The 27,674-nt window shown below is 36.6% G+C and overlaps 1 protein-coding gene across 2 annotated transcripts; it reads right to left on the bottom strand.

The window, feature by feature from the left end:
- Nucleotides 1-716: 716 nt before the first annotated feature.
- On the bottom strand, nucleotides 717-27,112 carry LOC113233857. Of its 2 annotated transcripts, XM_026469078.1 has the most exons (11): nucleotides 26,240-27,112; nucleotides 22,722-22,844; nucleotides 20,128-20,259; nucleotides 15,536-15,748; nucleotides 12,926-13,048; nucleotides 12,147-12,284; nucleotides 10,591-10,711; nucleotides 8,280-8,449; nucleotides 7,563-7,642; nucleotides 5,282-5,415; nucleotides 717-1,034 (listed from the first exon to the last, which is right to left on the bottom strand). In XM_026469078.1, the coding sequence occupies exons 1-10, from the start codon at nucleotides 26,960-26,962 to the stop codon at nucleotides 5,298-5,300; spliced, it is 1,941 nt and encodes a 646-aa protein (XP_026324863.1). In that variant the 5' UTR covers nucleotides 26,963-27,112; the 3' UTR covers nucleotides 717-1,034; nucleotides 5,282-5,297. The 2 variants fall into 2 exon arrangements, with proteins under 2 accessions (XP_026324863.1, XP_026324864.1); XM_026469079.1 differs by lacking the exons at nucleotides 22,722-22,844; nucleotides 26,240-27,112 and having other exon boundaries at nucleotides 15,536-15,695; nucleotides 20,128-20,237.
- Nucleotides 27,113-27,674: the final 562 nt, after the last annotated feature.

Below are 27,674 nucleotides of genomic sequence, written 5' to 3'. Positions count from 1 at the left end.
CTTGACAACGGAATGTGGTGCACCTAACTTTTTCTTTCGATAAAAAAAAGATAATGACAAGTTCAACGTTCAACTATGCGATTTGTCGTACATTACTTATTTATGTAATATAAATCCGTTGATATATTATAATATTTATTATTGTTGACATTAAATTGACAATGATAACTAATTGTGTTTATTAAATTATTTTAATTCGTCGACCAACTAAAATAATTTCAATAATCACTTAATCACACAAAATAAAAGTACAAGCTAGAATAAAAATTTATGAGGTGTAAATTCAGAACGCATCCAAAGGAAAAGTGAAGTGTTTTGACGGCTTTTTTTTCTTTCATCTACCATTTTCCTCGCTATAGTGAGGTGAAAAATTGCGTGTTTCACTTGGCAGCAAAGTTGTTTTGCGTCTCGTGACTTGAAACCCTCGCTACGCTCTGGAATCTATTTTTGAACCGCGAGCGAAGCGAAAGTCGTATTCTAGAACTCTACTCAATGCTTAAGTCAGGACTTGAGTATGATTCAAAGCACTAGAAATCATACTCAAGTCCCTGCCATTAGGGTTGTATTTCCAGTGCTTGTGTTGCTAGCAGCTTGAGCAGACTTGAGTATTATTTCAAGCACTGGAAATACGACCCTAATGGCAAGGACTTGAGTATGATTTTAGTGCTCACTGCAATACTCAAGTCCTGACTTGAGTATTGAGTAGAGTTCTGGAATACGACCCTTAGCTTCCTTCGCAGGTTTCAATACAAACACTCGCGTCAAAGAACAACTTTCCAGCCTTGCATAACAAATAACTATTAAAACTTGTTGTAAAAATTTTGTAACTTCAAAGCCAAACAGTCTTGCTTTCATATTTCTTGCATCTCTCATCAATTCCGGAGGATCTTATATGTTTATTTCTTAATATTTCACGTTCAGCGTTCAGACAGCGTCAGGAAGGAATACATTATTTGCGTTCGGAAATTCTATTTTTCCCAGCCGTAGTAACAATGTTGGAAACAATTTAATCAAACCAAATGGAACCGAGTGAACTGAAAGAAAATAAAAACCAAAGTGAAATTAGAATAATAATAATGTCGTACCTTAGCAAACTACACAACTCAAGTAATTTTATAGTAATTTTCAAGGAGAGTGAAAAAACTGCATATTATATTTATTATTGTATAAATTGTGTACAAGATTTTTTTAAGCTATTATTGCATTGACTTACAAATAAATGGACGACGGGTCTAATACAAAAACCACGAAAAAAATGTCCCAAGTCAACCTATTCGAAATTTAAATTGTAATGTCATCGCAGTATCGCGCTGTCAGTAGAACAAATGAAGACTGTCGCGCTCTGTATACGATTTTAGCGCCTTACAAGTGCGGACACTTTTTAGCGCGGACCCGACGTCCATATAATTGTAAGTCAATGTATTATTGCCTTACTTTCTCAAACTCGTATCTAATAAAGAGTGATTATTGAGGAGATGGAATTAGATGGAGATAAAATTTTCTATTTATTTTAAATTTCTCATCAAGGGTGTCTATTTAGATGCATTACATATTCTTAAAGAATAAGTAAAAGCCAGTATGTGAATATGAAGGAAAGGTCATCTGAAATCAGACTGCAAAATTTGTATATACAATTCATATTTTCTTGCTTTCGTAATGAAAAAAAAAAACAATTCTCCTAATTGCGAATTATGTGGAGTAGTGGAAGATGCATATCATTTGTTACTGGAATATGTCCGGTACGAACAACAGAGCCGGCGTTGATGAGAGACCTGCAGATCAACCGAACATCCTTAGGTGCTATAAATTGTATATTAAGCAATACCCACAAAAAAGACTATTACTATTTGTTGAAAAGGCTCTCCAACAGCGCCGCCCAGACATGTAAGGTGTAGTTTAGGGTACGATGGATCTAGCATATATACATGGTATAAAAGTTCCTGAATAAATAAAAAAAAAAATCCATATTTTGCATTTTAGAAACTTTGTGTTTTAAGAAAGTAAAGCGACGATATGTGCTCCATTTATGGATAACAAATCCAGTACCTACATGTGTTGGTATAATCGCCATCAACCAATGTATACGTCCCAATGCTGGGCTTGGGTCTCCTTTCAGACGATAGTCCGCCACCCTGGCCCAATGCGCGTTAAGAACTTCACACGTTTGGTTGTGGACCTTCTTCTAAGTGCAGATTTCACCGCAATGCTTTTCTTCACCAAAAAGCTCTTAAATTTTGCATATAAATTCAGAAAAAATCAGAGGTGGGAGACCGGATTCGAACCCACGGCTTCTGCTTGAGAGGCGGTAGGTAAATCAAACCGTTAGACAACCACGGCTGTTTGTTGGTAATATCATTTAATGTAAACCTTATTAATTTATACGAAGCGCATACACGCATGAACAATTATCTAGAGAGGTTTTCTGATTGATCTGCTATGGAGGCACTAATTCTAAGCCCGATGAAATTTAACTTTATTGCATTTGGTAGTAAAAGGGCATTTCTCCTGAAATGCTAACTAGTCTGACTTCCGTGGTCGAATTTTTTTTCTTAATTTCATGAAAAACATTGAGCGGGAAGGAAAAAGAACTCAAACTTTCATAAGATTCTGTTAATCGCGCAACTAGATTCTTAACAGTTAATGACATATTTGATCTACCGAATTCAGCTACCACCGAAATCAGGATAATTTAAGAAAAGGCATAATTTTTGTATAAAATATTATGAAAAAGGCAATAAAAACATTCAATAATCTACATAAACATTCATTAATATGACTAACTATTAAATCGCTATATATATTAGCTTTAAAAACAAATTTATTTATAAATCGACCAGGACACTGCAAACAAATTTCGCCTAATAACTATTAATTAAAATCAGTTTTCAGTTTGGCTGTTCAGCGTTTTTTTAACTACACAAAGTATTTCCGTATCTCTTTTAAATAAAAATTTTAGAACGCAATCTGTAGCTACACAAGCAATAAATTTTTGAAACTGGTGCAATTAATAGCTCTCATTACTTTTTATACATGACAAGGTAATTCATGCAACTTCAAAATCCTTCCATCCGCTTTATCTTCGCATACCCCTGTCTAGCTTTTTCTTTAAACCTTTCGTGTAAAATTGCAATGTTTTTTTAATTTTGCTTTTCCAGCACGTTCTTTCATCGTCATGATTTTCGACTTTTTTTTTCTGTTTTGATTTTCCTTATTCATTTTCCGCGAGAAGCATGTAGTAATATATAATTGTGAAAATTAATAATATCAATTAAACATTTACATGAAAAAACGTATAAAATTCTTGTTTAAATATAAAAAATATGGCTTCGATAGCAGTTTTTTCCGATTTCTGTGTAAGCTTTTCTAAATTCGGTGGCTTAAAATCCACCGAATCCAAGGCCACGGGATTCAGAAAATATATATTTTATTGATATTACTCGTAAACGACAATACTTATAAAACCAATAAATTGTTATTATATTTCAATCGTTACAACATGTATTATAAAAATTAACTTTTTGAAATATAGATATATAATCGACCTGGACCAAATCCACCGAATTACGTAATTACACAAAAAAAGTCAAGAAATCGGTAACAAATTATCCACCTGTTCTGTCCAGCCGCAAAGGCGTGTTGGACGAATAATACGAACGAATTGCGAAGTTTCAAAATGCTTCGATTGTGATGTGTAGCGTGATTAGTAACGACCACCGAATTCCCGCGTAAGCCTGGGATACGCAGCAATCTTGGCATTGTGTTAAAACAATTGTCTAGTTTATTGTGAAATTCAGATTATAAGCACTGTTATCTAATTTATTATACGTGAACTAAAGTCTCGTATTGATATACGGTTTCAATTTGGAGAAAAATGACACATTGTGTTGGATTCTGCATTCGGGACACGCCACCGTCGTCAGGTTTTAGACATTTTGGATTTTTTCTTCCATTACATCTGAAAAGGTTTATTGGGAAGCTTTTGTGCTCTTCAGTTGGCTTTCTATCTATATTATACACTTTTTTGTAGATTTTTGTTCAGATAAATAAAAAAGAATTTGCGGGTTTGGAGAAATGCCCAAAAAATAAATCGGCAACATCGTAGAAAAAGATCCGAAAATCGAGATAGCGGGTAGGGATGTGGCTCGAGTTGTACAGGCAAAAAATCTTGGCATTAAACTTGATGGTTTTCATTTACGTTTTGGAAATCACGTATTGTATCAAGTTAGAAACTGTTTTTGTCGCCTTGAAATTTCATACAAATTATTATTTAAATAAGCCTACACGTATTAGATAATACGATCGCAGATGTGAATGTGAATGTGATGTAGATCCTTTCAGGACTTAATTATGGGGATATTCTTTATGGTCCTCGTTAGTTGAGTAAAACACAATGCTTGATTCAACGTGTACAAAATGGTTGCTGTTGATTTTGTTTCAAAATCCCACCTCGTAGCCATATCAGGGCTCCGTCACTCGCTTGAGGATACGCGACAAATGCCTACCGCTGAGTGTATTGCCGACAGTGCAAGCGCTCATATAAGTGTTTCTTTTACACTACAACCCTTGTGCAAACCTAGCATTCGGTTCTGCACGACTGCACACGACGAGCAAAGTTATATTCACCTTTCTGAACGCGTGTTGAGGTTCATTTTTCCTCGTAGTGAGCGCCTGGTTTCAATAGTCAGATTTAGGTAGGCTATTATAGCATAGGTATTTCCGATGTTGTAAGACAGTAATGTATCTGTTACTTAGTAACTATGAAGCAATCTGTGGCCACATTACACCGAATTGAAATAATGCACACATGTATCTTGCGCTTGGTAAGAAGCGCGTAAAATGTGATCTTAGGCATTTCTTGTTCCAATCCATAAAAATATGGACTCGCGAAGACACCCATATTTTGCGCGTTTCCCGTGTCTTGCTGCAGCCCGTACAAGCTGATGATCATTGGGTTATTCTTTTGTTTTTATGTATTTCTTGTTGTTTGTTTTCTTGAGTTTTCTCTGTGCGTTTCTTATTAAATCCATTTATTGTACTATATTGTTGTGTACGTGATGCAACACTAAACGTTTTACCTATTATCTAACAATTTTATTGATATTCACGTATTATTTGGACTTGAGTAACTTTTAAAAGTAAAAAACCGGCTATTTTCGACTTGAGCGATGTGAAACAAAATATTTTGCGTGGGTATCCTGTGCGCGCGTGCGTATGCATGCATGATGACTAAGAATTATTAACAGAAATTAATAAAGAATACGAAAACGTAGTCAATAATTACCTGACGATAGGCCTGGTTAATTTTTTCGACGCTTGTACTTAGATTGCATAAGCTTATACCACCCGTAACGAGGTGAGTCTTTCGGCTTTTCACGTTTAAGCTCATGGATGAGCTTTCCGTCATGCTTTATCATTCTGGAATAAAAATAACAAAAGCCAATGGCTACAAAAAAATTATTCGGTTCTTCTTTTGATAAATTATAGAAATTATTATCATTAAAAAAATGCTGTCGAGACGTCTAGCAGTAATCGCCTTGTGCTCATTAATTGCAGTCGCTGACATGTCCGTCGTAACTGAGAAAGACGGGACGGTCTGCTCAGTCTTCTTTTTTTCTATGATTGGTATCATAGAAAAAAAAAAGACTGAGCAGACCGTGACGGGATGAACAAGTCATGGGCCTTGTGGTAAGCAACACGCTAGTCCGTAACAGTTGCAGTGCCACTTAGTTCTTTAAATCACAAAGATCTGAGGGGTATTGCCACTGCGCCCTTCACCCTGAGACATAAGATGATAAGTTTATTTCAGCAGCACTCTAAGTCCTCAAAATCGAAATGCAGTATTGGTGGCAGAAATAGGTAAGTTGGCAATACTTCCCTGGAATTGGATTTGGATTGGAAATGGAATTCATTCACAAGGACCTCTACAGCTTCTAAAATTGCAGTCTTTAAAAGCGAATATTTATTATTACTACTAATCGTCTCATGTCTATGTACCTTTCTATTTACGAATATATGTAATTTATTTAAAGATCTAGTTTTATACGCGCTAAAAAAAAACGCCTTCCCCTTATGTCGTGATGACAGATAGTCATGCAGTTTAAAGTGTGGTGGCTTGTACTCGTATATTTAAATGAAGTTGTTCACATATAGTACAACACGATTACCTGTCGTTCACAACTTTTATGGCGTTATGACGACAGACTGTCGTAACAATGGAAAGAGCTACAACGACAGTCGTCCGATGATAATACGATATAAATGTGACGACACACAATAGCAGCTTCAAAACGATTCTTTTTTTTTTACGGCTTGCAAGGGCGCATTTGACCTCCATCTTACTTATGGAAAGTGAAGATAAGCTCGACGATGGAGCATGTACACCTAAATAATGCCTATTCACTCTAGCCTTGAAAAGGTGCAAGTTTTAACGTTCAGGGAACAAATCTGCAGGCAGGGAATTCCACTCCATAGCCGTTCGCCATATAAATGTGGAAGCGTAACGCTTCATGCGAGTCTTTGGAGTATCCACAACATACAGGTGGAACCCAAGCCTATGTCTAGCCCTCAATGATGGAAAGGGAAGGCGGAATTAAATCGTGTAATTCCATCGCACATTCTCCTTGATATATCCTGTAACATACCGATAAGCAGGCAACTTTACGACGTTGTTCAAAGCTGTGCAGCTTCGCCTCTACTAATTCTGAGTCTTATAGGTAAGGCTCTTGGTACGGTTGTCAATTGAATCCAAGGTGGCCAGTTGGTAGCAGAGCCATCCCAAATCGCAGCAGTACTCCATACACAACTGGACTTGAGCTTAATCCAGCTGAAGCAACTGTCCCGGTGTAAAGTAACGCCTCACCATCCTCGAAAGGATGCCAAGCTTCCTTGCTGAATTTTTCAGAAAAGCAGGGCTGCCGTGAACCAATAAATTGTCAGTTAGATACGAGAGTAGCTCAACGATAAAATAAACGTTCACGACACAGTCACGATAGATAGTTGTGATTTTGGTACCGTCGTCTCCAACGATAAATAAAACGTTACGACATAATGGAACGCGTCCTAATTAGAACTTAGCTACCTGATTTAGGATTTGAGCGAGGGTGTGGGATTTTGTTATCGGGGCTTTTATTCCAAGATTCTCGGTCCCGAAAACTTCGAGTCTCGAGATTTTTTTGGCGTTTTCAAGAATCTGATGTTTTGTGTCTCGGGAACATAAGTTACTTATTTAAAAAGTATTAAAGGTCTCCTATATAGAGTACAGCTTAGTATAATCTGCGGAGATTCAAGAACGATAGTAACAAAATCAGGCCCAATCTGTCTGAATCTGAATTAAACGCCCTTTCTTTATTACGGAGCGACTATCAAAAAGAAAAAATAAGTCATAAATACTATTTCATTTCATTATTTGAATTAATAAAGAAGTTAATTAAAAGATCATCTTTCGATTGCCTAAATGCGTAGCCTATTAGCGCGAGACGCAGAAATGCAGCGTAACTGAAAACCCTAGTACCTATTGTGTATGTATGTATGTATCTCTGTCTCTAACTTACGTGCTTACTTACTTTTGACGACGCAGTGTGATAGCCACAACTGTAAACACTGTTCCGCACAACACAGCGCCGAGCAGTTCAACACTTAAGCCCTACAAAGTGAAGATATGACAACAATTATTTTTGTTTATTAATAATACATAGTAACATTTTAATATCTAATACATATCGCGTTTATTTACTTATTATTAAGTAAATCAACGTTTCAAAAAAGATTGATTTCTAATGTGTAGCAATCGCAAAAATTTAAGAATCCAAAAAAACTGAATTGTTACGAAGTTATTTTATGTGAAATCCATAATTCGCATTTGACCGTAGATTTAGTATATAGGTACCCACTAAATCTATGCATTTGACCAATACGGGTGGACTATGCTCCAAACCCTAGCTAGATAGGGCCGACACCTCTTAGTGCTCTAATAGGGTTTAATACTTTATACATTCGTGTCGAGCTTAATTAAGCTACTCATCAAAGTCAAATTCCTTTTTTTTCTTGAGTTTTCAAAATTTTTATAGACATTACAAGAGGTTGTTTTTACACAAAATGTATAAAAACAAGTACGTGTATACTACACATTATTACACGCAAAATAGGCGCCTTGTCGTCGAGTTGCGGACACCAGCCCGTTACACCAAGTACCAAGTAAGTAAGTACTACACATTATTCGCTTACGTGACATAAAATTAACTATTTTTGAAGAAAACTACACAAAAAAATAATATTCTTACCAATATTGAACCAGCACAAAACTCTATTACAAATTTTGTGTAAATAGGCATCCATTTGTCACACTTATCTAAGGCATAGACTAACATTTTTAACAGTGCCAAGTCCTTTTGTATGCCTACCTCGTTTGGTTGGCAATCGTATCTTTTTGAAGGATATCTTGTTCTATAACCTAAAAATTGAAAATTCCTGCATAAATTTACGTTATTGATTGACCAAGGTTATTAAACCTTTTTTTGTTACAGGAGCTACTTAATGTACAAATAGATCCAAGACGAAGATTATGGGAAATATTTGCAGTATCGTAAATCCTGTTTCAGTCGGAAATAAGAAGCCCGGAGACTTTGACTTACAATTATATGGAAGTCGGGTCCGCGCTAAAAAGTGTCCGCACTTGTAAGGCGCTAAAATTGTATACAGAGCGCCAAACTCCGCTTTAGTCTTCATTTGTTCTACTGACAGCGCGATACTGCGATGACATTACAATTTAAATTTCGAATAGGTTGACTTGGGACAATTTTTTCGTGGTTTTTGTATTAGACCCGTCGTCCATTTATTTGTAAGTCAATGTTCGCCTCCAAAATCGTATAAAGAAGGACGCAGCGTTGTTAACTGCACGTAAATCTGGTGGTATCACTTCGAGGGATAGTGGAATGAAAGTTGAGCTCAAAACTGTTTACATTAATGAACGTTTACCCGCAAAAAATAAGTAGTTATTAAATAGTTGTAAAGTGAAAGCTAAAGGCTGTAGTTACAAATTCGTGTGGACAAAAAAACTGCCGGATTTATAGAAGAAAAGCCGAAAATTCACCGCATATTCTAATATCCTGCGAAGAAGATCTAAAAATTATATTAATCTCAATTATGATTATATACAGATTTTTATTTTCTCTTTATAATGTATAGTAATATATATATATATATATTATAGTATAATAATATTATGTATAGAGATTTTATTCTTATAATTAACCCTATCGATCGATGCAATAAAAGTGCAGGGTGCATTTTTTTCAGATTAAAGCGGGTTCAATTCCCGCGTGTTGCCAGAAATTTACGAAAATCTATGAATGCAGTTTTATTTCTTTTAAAAAATAAGAATGTTTCCTTTAAGTAAAAATTTCTATCTCCAGTATTTAGAGTACTTTCCCTCCAGGTGGCATTACAAATTTCCACCCGGTATATTATAACACCGTGTCTGATATTGAACAACCTCGGTAACACAACTACATAAGTACTTTCCGTTTTTGCCGTTGCCGTGGGTGCTCATAATGTTTTCTGGAACTGGGTGTAACGGGTTTTCTTCAACGGCACGTTCCAGGGTCCAAAGTCTGGATTTGAAATCGTTACCTCCGCTTCGCTTTCGGCTTAAGTACGATGTTCGAGCAGGCAAGTGTCTATTACCAACCCCGCGTTTGCCTGTCGTTGAGCGTCCATCTTCCACCCAGACACGGCATCAAGGCAGTAAAGAAGTAAAGAAGAAGCACAGATCGAGTTGTCTATGCGAGGCCAAACCACGTCATTTGTATTAACTGAGCTGGCCGTTGGCCCTAGTACATGTTTTATTGTGCAGTTTTGTCTTTTTTATTTCTAAATACCTAGAAGGACAAAAACCCTGACTGTGACATTGGCAAAATGTAGGACCCTCATTTTTATTTTATTCCTTTAATTTTCTTATATTCTCGGCGTACCTATTTAATTTTGATCTTTTTTGTAATGTAAAATTTTAATTTGCGACGTTTGTTAAGGTTTTGTTTCTTGACGTCTAGTGTCATTAGTGTCTTTATTCTGACAGTGACATAGTAATTATTCTTTCTGCGATTTGTTTTGTTTACGGTATGACGTGCCAATGTTGCGCCGAAACGTTTTATTTTATTTATTTTAGTTTGTTATTAATGTCCAATGTCTTTGTGTTTATTTTCTAATTTTTTGTTGACATAAGTAAGCGATTCTCTTTCACACTGCTGGCGGGTATAATGAATATTTAGGGTTTTATTATTATTATCATTATTTTAGTTTTTCATTTTTATTTTACTTATTTTTAGTGCTTATATATTATATTTTCTGTAATTACATACATATTATTAGCCGAGTAGCAAGCATTAACATTCTTTCTTTGTTATTTTTACCTACCTAGCATATTCTTTGAGGAAATATGGGGAGGTAGACCACACACTCACGTTCCATCACACACACACAAATACACACACACAATTCTGTAATTGGCTTTTGTATTGCTTAAACACATTTGTCAAATAAGTTTAAGAATGCTGTTAAAACTTTGTTCATTAAATAAAAAAAGTTAAGTCGTACTTCTATTCCACATATCTAAAAGATAGTGGATTTCTGAAAACACATATTTCATTTTCCAAATAGAACTAATTTGTGGTGTTTCAAGTTTTCCCATATCACAGGTTAAAAAATAGTGCGCGACCTAAAAACAGAAAAAAGAGTTAAATCCGTGGCGTTTCTAAGCTATCTACATTTTATATGGAATAATAATTTCACGGTTGTTACTTGTTGTCAAATGTTAGTACCAGTAGCGAAGAGTGTATATTCTGGCACGGTATGCAAGAAGACGTCGGTTCGAATCCGACCGGATCGAAGAAATTTTTTCTGAGTGTTTTTTCTGAGTGTTCGATCTTTGTATTAATAATTATAAAGAAAATATTTAAAAAAAAATCAGACAAACACTGAAACATAAACAAAATTCTAGCATACGTGAACTTTCATATGTCATTATAATTTTCAGCAAATACAGTATAATAATACAGTAATTCTAATTTTATTATACGACGTCACTTTAGACCTTTAGACAAGACATCCTCACTCGCGAATCGAGACAATCTACCTTTCTCGCTTGCACCTGTGTATTTCTAAACGCTTGTAAATATTGTAGTAGTAGTAGTAGAGCTTCGTGTCAAAGAGTTCGTCCAGGGATGTATTGCCACCTTACCTATTTCTATCGCCAAATAGAAATGTCAGTATTACTGCGCTCCGGTTGCGAAGGGTAAGGGCGCTGATGAAATTACAGGCACATGGGACTTCTCAACTTACGTCTCTGGGTGACGGGCGCAGTGGCAGCCACACAGATCTTTGCGATTTAAAGCTCTGAGTGGCACTGCAACTGTTAGGGTGCGTGTACACGCTAAGAAATTCGACGTGTCTGCTACAGAAAAGAGGATTATGGTCTTGTACATGACAAGAACTTTGTCGGATCTAGCCACGAAATCATGTCGTGTCTGTTGTTGACGAGAAAATGATCAGAGTGTACACGATACGAATGCTTTCGGACAGACGTTACACACGGGCAAAATGTGTCAGTGCATTACGAGTCTTCCAGGTAGCTGGCGTTTTATTACTGACTGTGGGAAGAAATATGTTGTTGTATATGTTGATGGTTTACTGACAATGCAACTCACCCCGTCCCATACAATAGCGGCCGAGCGCGTCGTCGTGTCGGGGGTAGACAAGATTTTTTCTTGTCCGGCGCCGAGGCAGTGTACACAGTTCGTGTGTAGAAACGACACGAATTATTGCATAGACGACTTTTCTTAGCGTGGACACGCGCCCTTATGGACTGGTATGTAGCTTACCACCAGGCGCACGACTTGTTCGTTCTTTTACTTGATATTATAAATTAAAAAAAATACTATGAAAATTTAGTACTAGCGCCACAAGTGTAAATGTTGTTGACGTAGATTATCGTAATATATGTAGCGTACTATAATTGTGTAGTATGAACTCTTCGCCACTGGTATAGGTACCTACCGTAAAAAACGTACCAATATAATATTAAATAATTTTAAATAATTAATTCTAACTTTTTCTAATCTAATAAGTAGGATGATTTGGAGATTTATACAAACATCTTTTAAGTTATACAGTCTCGAGTATTTGACAGTGTAGGTGATTGGTTCTAAACAGAAGTCGTTTATGGCGATCAAGGCCGGCGCTGTAAAAGCTGCCATTAGCCAACTTGACACAAACAGCAGCAATGCTATTATCTGAGACAACAAAAACACATTAAAGCTTTCCAGAAATATTATAAGTTGTTTATTTTTTGAATACAAAACAACACAAACATTTATTTTACAGTTTTAATACACAATGTGACGAGTTAGAGTCTATGTACACGGCGTATTTTATACGCGCCGTAAACACCAGTCATCTGCGTGTATATGTTTAACATTTCCGAGCATTTTTGAGAAAATAAATGTTTATGTATGAAAATTGTATTTCCATACTAAATAGGCAAGCAAATTACACATCAAATCTTCATATTCATTAAGCCCTACTGCTCATTCGTAATGCAGATTTCCCTGAGAATCTTCTTCTTCTTCCTGTTCTTATTCCACGCCAGTTGGGGTCGAGACAACATGTATTTTTCTTCCATTCTTCCCTGTCAGCCGTCATTTTTACACTCACACCTTTTTTATCTATGTCATCTTTCACACAGTCCAGCCATCTTTTCTTTGGATTCAGATTCTCCTGAGAATAATGAGCATAAAACTCTAGGGGTTACTCTTAGTAAATAAACATTCGTACACATTTATCATTTAGAATTGAATTATTCTACTATTGGACACGCCCCGTCCCGGTGTAAGAAACTATCTTAAGCCGAGTGGATAAGGCTTAGAATACTTACATGGAACCTATATACCTGTATTCTTAAGTATGTTAGTAACAACAAGACGAAAGGTAAGGGTACGTGAATAATCCAGACAAACATTTTAATTGGGTATACGATCGGCCATACGTTCAATGTTCTCTGAAAGTTTGTATATTAATTGTTAATTACTTGAGAATAATTAGCAAACATTGACTTACAAATAAATGGACGACGGGTCTAATACAAAAACCACGAAAAAAATGTCCCAAGTCAACCTATTTAAACGTAGTGACATTGAAAGGAATATGAAAAAGCTAGTACGTTTAATTTAAATTGTAATGTCATCGCAGTACTTATAACTGCCTCCGTGGCCGAACGGTTACCATGCCGGACTGCCACGCAGAGGTCCCAGGTTCGATTCCCGGGCCGGGAAAAATAGTTGTATGGCCTACAATTATTTCTCTCGTGAGTTTGAGTTTGGGTGTAATTTGTGGTTGTCTATGTGTGTGTCCATGGCACCCGCGACACAGGGTTTCCCTAGTGCGGGGCTATGTTGAGTGTGTGCGTTATTTAATTTAGTACTGTCTAATTTTGCTTGCTTCGCTGTCAGTCGAACAAACGAAGACTAAAGCGTGAATGACGCTCTGTATACGATTTTAACGCCCTATAAGTTCGGACACTTTTTAGCGCGGACCCGACGTCCATATAATTGTAAGTCAATGGGTACTACTATCATTTTTGCACACCAAAGTTACCATCAGGCTGTTCCATCATTATCGAGGGTTTTTAATAACTGGCAAGACCATAACGTACAAAGTAAAAATGGCGGAAAGAGCTCAAGTGTACCGCGTACTGTTGGCATACATGCCACGCCCTCTTCTGTATTTAATGTTCTATGGTTCATACCAATTGTGGACAAATTTATTCGGGAACAATTTATATGAAAAACATGTGATACCACGTGGTACTATCCATTTTATTGATATTATAATGTGTAAGTTAACTTTAAACTTGTGTGAGTTTAAGATCAATTTAAATTAACTTAACATTGTATGGTCTTACAGATCTGGATTTATTCTAAGAAATACACACATCAAAAGTGTCTAGGGATCAAGTGAATATTTTTGAAATAAAAATTATTTAAGCAATATTTACCAAATCCAGTCTTCCAGGACGACTTCTTACTTTAATGCTTATGTTTTATTTAACCGCTTACCCCTATATTTAATTAAAATAAACTAAAATTGATGTTTTTGCAAATTGTGGGAAAAAACTCAAATTAACGGCGTCAATTAAATGACAAAAAAATGGCGAAAATGATGATTTTGCTCATTTTTATTGTAAAGATTAGAAAATTAATAATCTGTATTTCCACCATTCACACGAATCACACAATTACAGCGATTTGGCATGCTTAAGATGAGTTCATCAAAATCACTTTGAGGAATGGCCGCCCATGTGTTTTGTAACAAGTCAAAATATTGTTGTAGAGTATGTACGGTATGCATACTCGGCACAGCTCTTCTTTGAAGCATATCCCATGCGTGCTCAATTGGATTGAGGTCTGGCGATTGAGCAGGCCACGGCAGAACGTTGATACGAGCTTCGGCAAGAATGCGTGTTACGACTCTAGCCGTGTGTGGACGTGCGTTGTCATGCATTAGTTGAAATGAATCACCCACCTGGCCTCGCAAAGGGATGATAACATCTGAAACAATCCTCTCTGCGTAAACTTGAGCATTGAGGTTACCCCTGATCCAAATGAGATCGGTTCTTCCGCCGATCCAAATACCGGCCCATATCATTATTGTTCCCCCACCATATGGATGAACTTCCTGACAATATCTCAAACGTTCATGACGTCCAGATGTTCTCCAAACTCGAGTACGTCTTGTATCCGGTCTCATACCGAAGCGGGATTCATCCGAAAAGCACACATAGCGCCAGTCTTCTTCCTCCCAGTTTCTGTGTTCGCGAGCCCATCGTAAACGGGTCCTGCGATTGCAGGGTGCAATAGGTGGAACCCTGAGCGGCCTTCGGGATCGCAGACCCACTTCACGTAAACGATTTCGGATTGTTTGATCGCTTATTAGCAAGCCTGAGGAGCTGTGGAGCCTCGTAGCCAACATCATGGCGGTCATGGTACGATTCCGTCGAGCAGTATTTTGGATATACCGGTCCTGTTTGCGAGTCGTGATGCGAGATCGTCCTCCATGTCACTCGGCCACGCTGCCCGTCATGCGATAGCGCGTCCGGAGGCGACTTATGACGCTCTGTGTAGTGTTAAGAGTGAAAGCCACAGCACGTTGCCTGGAACCAGCTTCCAACATTCCGACGGCTCGCATCATCACTTCTCGGGTTAAATGATGTCGTCTCTCTATAATAATGTAAATTGTTTCGGTTCCGATGCAGATATTGTAATGATTTTGTCAAAACGCTATAACTCATTTTTATACAAAACCACATTGACAATCGATTTTCTTCTTATTATCGAATTTTAAACAATATTCCTTATTTAAATGTTAAAACTCACTAAAAAGTATCAATAGCGATACAAAAAAGTTAATATAATTAACCCTAATTGCAGCAATACTCTTAAACGTACTTGATCCCTAGACACTTTTGATGTGTGTAGTTAAAGTGTACCTTCATGACTAAGCTGATGTTGTGTATGGTTTGCAATTGCAACATGACTAAATCGTTCATTTCTCTGGTTACGTTTCTGACCATGTCAATTTGTAAAGAAACCCAATATAAGCTTCTTGTACCCGTGATATCGTAATGCTTGGCGGCACAAGTGTAACATCTATGGAAGTGAAGAGTTTGTAAATTCATTGTATTCTTATAACCCCTTGTATACTGAAAGGTGAGAAAAAAAAAATTAGGTATATATCAAGTTGGATTAACTTTTAAAATAATGAAAAGTATGCGAAGAGACAGATAGAATCTTTGGAAATTTAAAAAGAAATTTCTGAAACTTAACGTCTCAGGGGATATGCGCAGTGGCAGTGCACCACACTCACTTCTTTGCGATAGCTTTGAGTGGTATTGCAAATATGTAGTGCCGCATTTGCAATATAACTTAAGAAAAACTTTGAACATCGCCAAAAAACAAAAAGCATTTGTCCTAACTCAACTAAGTGCAGGAACTTATCGCGCATCTTAACCATACTCTTTAGCGAGTCCGTTGTCTTAACTGTTTATAAAAATATTTACGTTCGATGTGGTGGTTAAGTGCAGTGCGTGTTACAAATTTATTCCAACGCTAGAAGGTGAAAGTGTTGTATGCCCACTGTGCAAAAAATCCTACCACAAGGATTGCGTAGATGTCCAAAAAAATAACAGCATACCGTCATCGTCAACATTTTTTTTAAGTAAAAGGTTTTTTCTTTTTTGTTTTTGTTTTGTGTAGTTTCTTAAGTGCCGCAAATGTTGATTATATCGCTGAAATCATGCATGTGTCCGCACCCCAAATTAGAAGCGGCGTCGCAACAGCACGCGCAAACAGTGTCAGCACAACGTGCAGCAGCAACGTGACCAACGTCAGCGTTTCCCCCGGTTTGCGTACTTTATAATTTTTCATGACTGTTAACATTCACGTGATATGAACAGAGAACCTGACCAGACATAAATTACAATGTGACGATAATAGACTACTCGGCAGTGCACTGACCGAATAGCAATATGAAATACCAGCCTGCTATGTAGACGTTTCCTTTGTTTTATATTTAAAAATTATATTGTAGATATACATGCACACATGTAAACAGAATTTGTATAAATAGTCTAGTTTTTAGAAACAAAGATCTCTTTGAATCCAGACATCAACGCTGTCTCATTGATGACGATGGAACTCTCCTGACTACAGCATCCTCTCACTGCGGCCAAGACGAAGAAGTGAGAAAATCCACTCTCTGCACTCCTTATCCTTCCCACCTTCTGTCTGTTACCTTAGGTCGCATGGTAGCAGGCTTCCTCTACCTATACACGTATGTATAGTAGAGTGTGGTTAGGGCTAGGCTGTTACGTAGGAACGTAGGGTTGTTTGTGATAGGTTACAGTTTTCCCTTACCATTTCATGTATAGCCAGCTAGCTTTAATTATACATACAAGACGATACTCAACAGTAACACTTATATCATACCCAACAAATACTACACAAAGACAGAGATAAAGTTAGTTAGCTCTACATTTTGATCCTTCGAGAATTTTTGAACTACGCGACCCCTCTTACCCTAGGGAAATAACGTTGACAGACTGACTATTGTAGAGAGCTGCGTGTTGGTGTACCCCTCAAAGCACCAGTACGTAGTAATCTAAAAGACTAAATACTTAGTGTAACCTGTGGGAAAGCACACGTACGGTAGCGGATCGGTCGCTGGCCTCCCAGAAGCGGGTCTCACCAGTCGATTGAGAAGTCACACAATACCGTATTTAGAGGCGCAGGAACACTAAGTACTGACTTGTAGCTTGATAGGAGTAGGGTAGGGTACGTAGGACAGCAAGTAAGAAGAAAAGAAGACTTAATGGATATTTCAAGAATCAACGAATTCATCAAAAGACAAGAAAATTATTACAATGAAATAAGAAGGATTTGGGATAATATCAAAAAGGATTCACCGGCAAGGAAAACACAAAAATATATTGAAGACAGAAAAAGTACTTTAGACAGCGTTTATCAAAGAGCACTATAAAACCATAGACTTTTGGAAGACCAAGAAATTATATCGACACATAAATACAAGACGTTAAACTATTTCGACACACAAATAAAGAAAAACTACGACGCGGCCATAGAACACTAACTAAATATGAAGACAAACTACAACATTTAATGGACATCGCAGAAGTAAAATTTGATCAAACCAACGACCAAGACGACAGCGACAAGAGTATTTCACCTAAAATATTCGTACAAAAATACAGACTGAAGCAGAATAGGAAGAAGATATGGACAGCATTGACCGCCATCGTTGACAACAAACCATTGTGGCACTTACAAACACTGACAAGGACTCTTGAAAAACAATGTCAAGTAATTGAAGACAATCATATGGAACAAAATACACTCGACGACGCATATTTCCACGACGACTGCTTTACGACAATTCAAGACGTATTAGACGCTATATAAAACAAATTATAAGAAAAAATTTACGAACGAGACACACATAATAGCAAGACTCAATCATCAAAGTTTCCAAGAATTACCATACCAATTTTCACAGGAAGTTATGAGTTATGGAACTCTTTTACGATTTATTCAAGAAAATTATTTACGACGACTGTACCATTTCGACAACAGAAAAAATGCAATGCCTAAAGACACCCGTGGGTGAGGACGCAGAAAAACTGATAAAGCATTTGACGGTAAATGAGGTAAAATACAAAGCGGCGCTAAAATTGTTGAAAAACAGATACAAAGACGAAAGACTTATATTACAAACTTTCATCGACAAATTATTAGATTTACCCAAAATTCAGTTTCCAAACGCGAAAATGTTACGCAATATGCATGTCTGTATCAACGAAAGCCTAGAGGCACTAAACAACCAGAAAATTGACGTATCCACGTGGAGTCCGATTTTAACTCATTTAGTGAGTCGCAAGTGGGACCAAAATACCAACATAAAATATAAAGACCAACTAGAAGAGACAAATAAACTACAAGATTTCGGAAAAATTATGCAGTTCTTAGAAAAACGGTTCAAAAGTTTAGAGTCGAGCATAACTACAACTACAGTTAATACCACATACGCTCCATGATCAATAAAAAGCCAAGAAAAGTAATCATACATGCAAGACAAAAAAGGGCAATGTTGGCATTGTCACAATGAACATAATATTCACCACTGCCAGGCGTTTAAATCACTACACGTGAGTGACCGGATTAAAAAAGTTCAAAAAAAACAAATATGTTATGTATGTCTAATGCACGAGACGAAAAAAAATGGCGTCAGTCAAAAGTATAAAAAATGTGATATATGTAATAAGGCGCATTCACACCGTTGCATCGAAATTTTAACGAACATATATTTGCAAAACCGCAGGGACTACCTAGTGCTAACAAAAGCACGAATAATTATTCGAAGCCAAGCTCGTCTAAGACATATGTACCTAAGCCAGAACTAAAAGCACAGAAGTTTACTTCAAACGCCACTACACAAATGCATGGAACATAGAAAACTGTACTTCTAGCCACAGCCTTAGTACAGATAACTGCAACCGACCGACGGCACTTTACATTTATAACGAGTGCTATACGACCAAGGCTCTGAGACTTCTTTGAATGAAATGTTGTTTTAAAAATATACTCTAGAATTTATAATATTAATCTGAATAGCAAACTACTTCTTTTTTTGTTCAAGAATATATTTTCTTAAAATACACCCAAGAAATTTTGAATTCATTTAAGATTATTTAAATTTGATGTAAGAGGTAAAAATTTCTTGATGTACTCGTAAGTAATGTCCAATTAATTGATTAGAAATGAAATAAAATCTTGAAGTGAACGTATTTGTCTAAAAGTTTGAATAAAGTTAACAGTAAAATTGCATTAGAAAAAGATAAGCAGTATTTTTGTAATGACAATATTTTATTACTTTTAATAAATATTTTTTCAGAATTAGCAATTATTTTGAGAAATTGGTCTTTCTTATTAGTAGAATTCCTTTTTTTCTGTGCAGTTATCGAATGAAAGTTACCGAGTGTCCTATTGTTTACAAAGCAAGAATGTAATAATTCTTAAATCTTTTATTAACTCATACTATTTCTAATCTTCTTACTATTTAGACATTTTTTACTATTTTAAACAAAATCTGGATTTTGTTCAATTTTATTTATTTATTTTAATGCGAGACTAATGTATAATATAAAAATATATTTTAGATTTTAGGCCTTTAAAGTCTCAAAAATGTATATAAAAGGATTAAATTTTTCGACTAACTCCGTAAACGTTGTTGAATAACGATGTCGTATCCGAATCGAACGTTTTAACTCGAATGTTCTGAATGGCTCGGAAAGCGTCCTTCGATTCGAGAACGATATCTAATCGAACGATTCGGTTAAATATCGAAGAGTTTTGAATCGGGGTCCAGGTTGTCGTGGGAATACTACTTACACTTATATTTAGGTGTACCTACTGTTACGCGTAACTTTCAACTTCAAATGTTTTATAAACATTTAATTGCTTTTAAATTATATGTGCAATATGTTAAACAACTTTTTGTGAAACTTACTGCAATTAGTGCTTCGGTGCGATTTTCTTCGTATAGACTCGGTAGTGGCTTCATGTCGGTAAAGGCTGAGTCTGTCAAATACACGCCTAACAGTGGTATCAGAGTGGGAACAATAGGCAGTAACGAAATGATCTGAAATCAAAACTGTTATTAATAAACGGTTTTTAAAAACTTAGTAGATGACGATTTTTATACTGGACTTAAGTCCAGTACTAAAGATGGATCTTAAGATGCTCTTCAACCTCGACTATAATCATTGGCATCTTGAATGATATCACTTCAAATGACCAAGGCTCTAACATTTGATTTACTGCGTGAAGACTTTGAGCGGTAGCTACTGACGGGTAATTTTTCGAAAAATTCCAAATAGTGGAATTCTTTTCGGAAAAATTTTCGAGAAATTGGAAAAAAATAAAAAATTGGAAAAATATAATTTTGAAGCCTTGTGGTCTACGTTTAGAAATATTTTTTGAAGTTTTATTTAGAAAGAATTTTATAATAAACTTTTATAACTGAAATCCATTAAGAGAAAAACGAGATTTAAAATGATTTTACAAAAGCAAAAAAAAAATGTTTTTAATGGCTCCATCATTCTCGTTCAGTAACTTCAACTTTCGACAGGGTGTCAATGTCAAATATGGAAAATGAAAGGAAAAAATATCCGGAAAAGTATTTATTATTCTGAAAAAATATGATTTTTCAAAATGGAAATTTTTCCATGACCCAACACTAGCTGCAGCTAAAGTGCTGAGTGCCGAATGAACGGTGATTTTTATAATTCTGAAATGAAGCGTATCAATGAGTAATTACAGGTGTGCAGCCAAGTAATATTTTGTTAATAAATGAAGTAATTCTCAATATCCATCCCATTCTTGAAAGTATTACGGGCCTAAAAAATAACAATAATAACAGACTTGTTGTCGATTGAGGTCACAGGTTGGAGTAATTAAATAAGACCACGTCTGCAAAATTGCAACTTTTCAGGGGAAAGGTTTAAAAATTCTACCAACGAAATTAGTTGATAACTTTTTATGCTTAAATAAGGAGAGTTACGAAATTTCATGTGATACGTAATTTGTTTTATATACTTCGTATTTTTTTTTACTTTTATGCATCTTTTATGTGACAAAAGCATCATTATATGTGACTTGAATGTACATTATATGTGATATGTCAATCTTGAGTATAGTGCTGTGACGATGTGACCTCCGTCCATCGTCGTCCCACCTTTTTATCAACTTTTCTCTGATTCCCGGCCACTTGTTTTGAAATTTTGAATAGTTCTTTAATTCCTTTGTCGCGCCATTCTGGTTTTGTTTCGTTCCGTCATCAGTCCCTGCTCAAACGCGGAGGCAAGCACGTCTTCTTTCAAATTTCAACCCGTTTGCCAGTTACCAAAAATCTCTTGTGCGATAAACATTTAAAAGATTAAACATTTTTATATCAACCCAGATTAATTTCCGTTATGTCTTTTTCTTTTAGATCTTGAAATTTAAACTCGCTAAGCAAGGTGTGTGGAGGATGTGAAGGCTACATTACAATCTACAGGACATGCTTAAGCGGTGCCAGGAGTGCGTGACAACCCTTTCAGTGCTTAAGCTTTCAGTGCTTTCAGTACTTAGTGTTCGCGTAAATTATTGTTATTAAAAAGATATTCGGCTTTTCTAACTGTTAGTAGAAAACCGGGCTTTTTGTATTACGGGATTTTTTTTACAAATATGTATTTATTTATCTCACATGAACAAATAAGGACTGTTTACGGGGCAATGGTCGAAGTCTTCCATTAAGCCAAGCCATTATTGGCGTCGTGTAAATAGAGATAATCCATTGGGGACTGTCTCCAGATCAGTGATAAAGACAATCCACTACGTTAAAACGATTTGTAATTTTTCGGACCAATGCCTCCACTACACGTGATAGGCCTTGTGTGAACGTGCATCCTGAGCCACTCTACTAGTGGTTTTGCCTTCTAGTAAAGAATTTAAAAAGAAACTTATTGTAATACTGGTTGTAGTGTAGATGGACATTGTGAAATTCACATTTTTCACTACGGCTCCGCGTAAATGGGCCATAAATAAATGAACAAAAGAGAGCTTGCCACGAAATTATAAAGGGCATTATACGTCGGTGTTTAGCGGGTTAGCCGGCGGGTTGTCTGGCGGCTTACTGCATCACTAGCTGCAGTAAACTTAAAAAAAGTTCAGGAACGCGGATCTGGACTTTTTTATGATAAGAAGTGACGGGACGAATAATTCACGCGATCTATTGTAAGCGACACGCCCATCCGTAACAGTTGCAATGCAACTAAGAGCTTAAATCGCAAATATATGAAGGGCACTGACACAGCTCCCGTCACCCAGACATAAAGTTGACGAGTTCCACGTGCCTGAAGTTTCACCAGTACCCTTACCTTTCAAAACCGGAACGCAGTAATGACCATATTACTACTTGGCGGCAAAAATATTAGATGGCAATATTTCCCTGGACGAACTGTTTCTTAAAGACCTGTATAGCTACTCAAGAGCGTGCTGGTATTAAGAGTGAACTCTATCCACTTAACATTTGTAACAAAAGGTATTTATAATAATACTAACGATTATCTTCTTATCTGTTTTTAACGTACGTTTGGCTCTGCTGCATAATTTGCACATAATAAACCATATTCCCAAACATATGAGAAGGCAAAAAATAAAACATATTCCGCAAAATACTAAGCTCTGCAAAGTAAACATCATTAACATTACAACTGGCTATTACTCAGTTCACTAATGTCGCTATTATATAGTCTAAGTATCTTTGTTTGTAAAAAGTGCATGAAGCTATGACATGCAACCTAAGGCTCAATTTACATTGCGGTGGAACGGAAGTGAAGCGAATTTTTGTAACGAAATTGTACATAGCAAAATGAATATTATGTTAACTGTGTAACGTACAAATTATATACGAGCCAAAAACCAAGTCGCGCATCTTCCGGCGAATTCTCGCGCATACTCGAGAATGCTCGCGCATTGGCGGAAAAAGTGACTCCTGCCGAATCCACGGGATGTGGCACAAAGGCTGGTGCAATGTAACGTCAATCGTCGACGAAATAGATTGTGTACGCTGTTGTGTATGTGATGAATTAGATTATGAATTCAGATGAGAAGTTAATCTATTTGGTACAAAAATATGATTGTTTGTACAATGTACAAGCTAGAACTACAGCGACAAAAATTCTAAGAATAATGCATGGGGAAAACGTAGTGAATTATATAATAGTCATAAAAAACAAGTGGATGCAGACATAAATATTTGCAAAATGTTTTATATTGTCCAAAAAGTTTTGATGAATTGAAATATCTCTTTCACTTTTTCTGTTCTTCTGCTTCACAAATAAGCGAAATAAAAACAATATCCAAGTCTACCATCCTGGTCATGTAAAAGATCTACACTGAATAACTGAACACCTATTACAGCCTTAAAGTGCAGTCGCAAGAAAGCTTGCGAATGCTTGAACATTCCGGCGACCTTGCGCGCCTTCTCGTCCAGGAAGGCGAAATTACCGTTTCCGGTCCATTCCGTTCCACGGCAATGTAAATTGAGCCTAATGCTCAACTAGTTTACAACTAGTTTAGAATGGAAAGGAATTTTGGTAACGAAATTGACATAGCATAATTATGTTTATATCAATTGTGTAAGATACAAATTAACGATACATAATATTCTGCGGGATTCCCGAGACAACGTGAGAAGTCTTCGGAAGATGCGCGACCTCTTTTTTGGGTCGCATTTACTCCGTCCACTACGTGTCCTTGGGAGTCCATAATTAGTAATCTGACGATATTATGTTTTTTTATACAAGTAATAATATAATAAAAAGTAATATGATAGTAACATTACATATTAATAATTACGTAGTTTAAATAAAATACTCGCATACTTTCTCACACAATCGCAAGCACTCACACACATTCGCATACACTAATATGCATTTGCACGTACTCGCAAGCACCTAACTCAACTTGTAAGATTATAATAATTTATCTAAGTCGAAGTCTGTACTTACCACTTGGTTGGTTTTGTCGATAAATCCATAAACATCTTTACTACATCACTAATTTACAAGTACCATTCCGCGATGTTAGGCATGAGAACTTCGTTTTGTTATAGGCTGCTCGCTACGTAGAGCGTTGAGTGCGATTGCATTTTGTCTAGCACGCAATGAAATTTAAGTTTAGCTATATTGTGATTGTAACAAAACTTTCTTAATTATTTTACGTTTTTTTCGTGTTTATTTTATTAAAACAAGTTTTACCGTGAAAGGAGATGCCTCCTTTTGACACTCGTACTTTTGTTAAGGTAGAAACAGCACAACGTGGCAAGCGCAAGCAATCAAGTATCGACACACACCGAGGGAGCTTTTGGAAAATTTTGTGGTTCAAGATTATGTCACGGGTGCCCAGTTCACGTCGCCGTTTTCTCTAGATGTATTTCTGTGCAATTGACATAAACTTCTTATGCTATGGTTACTTAAATTCGCTTCCATTCCATTTCGCGGCAATTTTGTACCCCAAAAAAAGTTGCATTATATAATTACGGGATTTAAATTGTATATGGGATATAAACTTTTTAACCCTCTATTAACGAAAAACCAGTCTTCGTAAATACCACGAGAATCAAGACATTTCTTCTAGCATGAAGGCTTTATTTAGCCATTTTATTTTAGCCAAACATAGCCCCGCACTAGGGAAACCCTGTGTCGCAGGTGCCATGGACACACACACAGACAACCATAAATTACACCTAAATTCACGAGAGAAATAAATGTAGGCTATACAAATATTTCTCCCGGCCCGGAAATCGAACCTGGTACCTGTGCGTGACAGTCCGGCATGGTAACCGTTCGACCACGGAGGCAATTAAAGCATGTATGTAATGGTTTTTAAAAGAGAGGAAGATATGACGGATAGCACGATATTGATTGAAGGAGAAAAAGTGGAACAAGTGAAAGAGTTTGTGTATTTGGGTTCTGTGTTTACGTGTGATGGAAAATATGAAAGTGACATTGAAAGGAGAGTGCACGCAGGGAATCAGGTGAATGGTGCCTTGCATGCCGTCATGGCCAGTCAGAAAATGTCTAAAAAGCACGACTGGCTGTACATGGGGGTTGCTGGTTCTTACACTTATATACGGTAGTGAATGTTGGGTTTAGCAGAAGAAGCACGAAAATAGCATTAATGCAGTAGAAACGAGAGCTTAGAGTGACTCTGATAGATAAATTACGGAACAGTGTGATTATAGAGCGTTGCGGTGTGGAAGAAGATGTAGTGACAAAGATAGAGAAAGGGATGTTTAGATGTTTCGGACATGTAGAGAGAATGAATGAAAGAAGATTGACGAAATAGATATAAAGGCGAGTGTGAGCGGGCAAGTTGGTATGGGCCGACAAAGGCGAACTTACCAGTACCCTTAACCAACGAGCGTGTACGAAAGCATTCATGCGTGTTAATGAAGCGAAAGATGAGTGCCCACCCCGATGGGAAAAACGCGTGAAGTATATGTATGTATGTATATATTTTCTGTAATGTGGTAATATATTAGGGTTTTGCTTTTCGGCATCGCAAATATGTGTTCTGTTTACGACTTCGGTGGCCCAATCAGGTAGTAGTAGTAGTATGGGGAATTTCTCAATTTGAGACCTGGTAATTGGTGTATTTGTCTGGCACACACATTATGTTTTCATATTTGTTTAAAATTTTCTGCATAATATCATTTAGAAACCACACATTTTTGGACGCAAACGTACAAACGCATCAGCATTACTGCCACGCAGATGTCCCTGGTTCGATCGGGAGAAATATTTGTATGGCCTACATTTATTTCTTTCGTGAGTTTGGGTGTAATTTGTGGTTGTCTAAGTGTATGTCCATGGCACCTGCAATACAGGGTTTCCCTAGTGCGGGGCTATGAGTGTGTGCGTTATTATTGTTATGTTCTTCTCTCTCTGCGGCTGGTTTTATTCTTCTTATTATTATTATAGTATCAGAATCGTGACATACCCTAAGAAATAATTCCACTTTACCTACAGGTGACCATAATTACTTACTTTTATATTTTATATTAGTTTACTTACAAATTTATAAGTCATTGAATATGGATTAAATTCATGTTCACTTTCTTCAAGCTTTCTGAGGTTATAATCGAAGCGTGGCAAAAAACCAAATATACTTGCTATTAGCAAGGACTTGTATGCGTCTGTATCATTAGCAGGGCTGATATTTTGAGATTCGCGAAGTATATTTGATGCATTGCCTAAATAATTTTGTCTCAGTTTTGCAATTTCGGCTGCAATCTCCCCAGATCTCAGGTTGCTATCAATTTTACTCTTCCTATTTTTAGCCACAGTCTCCGAATAGGGATGAAATTTGTTCGTAACCAAGATAGGTTTTCTAAATTTTTTATTCTTTCTGAAGCCTTTAATGGATGTGTTTCTATGTTTTTGTATAAAGGTGGGTTGGCTAGAGTATTGCCGTTCGTAAACATTTTCGCTTTGCGTGTCAGTAAACAAATTTCGGACATATTGCGGTTGCATCCGTAGCTTAACTTTATTCTGTGCTAATTTGTCAATATTGCCAGGGTAAATGCTTTCGATTTTGTGGGCATACCATTGTTTATAATTAAAATGTTGAGTACTCGTTTTTGGGTCAACTTCATAATTTAGTATGTCGATTGGTAGAGTATATTCTTCGGCTTTTGTGTTGTCCGGACGCTTGTATATATATTCAGCCATTTTAATCATTTCTGCACGTTCGTCATATTCGGACATACGCGTATGTTTCATTCTGCCCTTAACCATGGTGTGTTTGGAAATGACTTTTTACAGAAATTTGATCAGACTGCAGGGCAACTAGATTTCTTTATTGCTCTGTGTCACAGGCCCACGTGCACGAGTATAATTACTACGTAATTCTTTTAAGTTAGACATATGTTCCTGGACCGTTATTTTATGGGAATAAAGCAGTTTCGTGTATACTGCATACCGTTGCTATGTCTTGAAACCCTCGTGAATTTTAGTAATAAAATCGTAAATAAATATTTAAATTTGCATTAAAAATACGCAATAAATGTAAATAGGTATAAAAAATTATTTGACAGGCATTGTCAAATTTGCATTTGGACAGGCCTATTTTATAGGAAATAATAATAACTTGCAATCTTTTTATAATGAAATAGTTATTAAGGGATTTCGCAGACTGTTTTCAGTAACCATAGAAAAGTATAATAGATCACAACCGGCTGCTATTCCATTACATACTGCCCGATACCAGGGCTTCGTCACTCGCTCAAGGTTAAGGATAAGTGCTTACCGCGGAGTGCGCCGACGTCGGCGCAAGCGCTCATACAAATTTTTCACAAGAATCATCAAAATCTGTTCACAAAGGCCTGAGTTATCGTGTACATACAAAAAACGCAGTCGAATTGAGAACCTTCTCCTTTTTTGAAGCCGGTTGAACATTGGACACGGCTACTTGGCGTATAAATAAGTATTAAATCTATGACCATGACAC

Source organism: Hyposmocoma kahamanoa, unplaced genomic scaffold (assembly GCF_003589595.1).
Source record: "Hyposmocoma kahamanoa isolate Upper Pololo Valley unplaced genomic scaffold, ASM358959v1 80, whole genome shotgun sequence".
Classification (NCBI taxonomy): Eukaryota; Metazoa; Arthropoda; class Insecta; order Lepidoptera; family Cosmopterigidae; genus Hyposmocoma; species Hyposmocoma kahamanoa.
The sequence above is the reverse complement of the archived record's forward strand: the minus strand, read 5'-3'. Positions and strand labels throughout refer to the sequence as shown.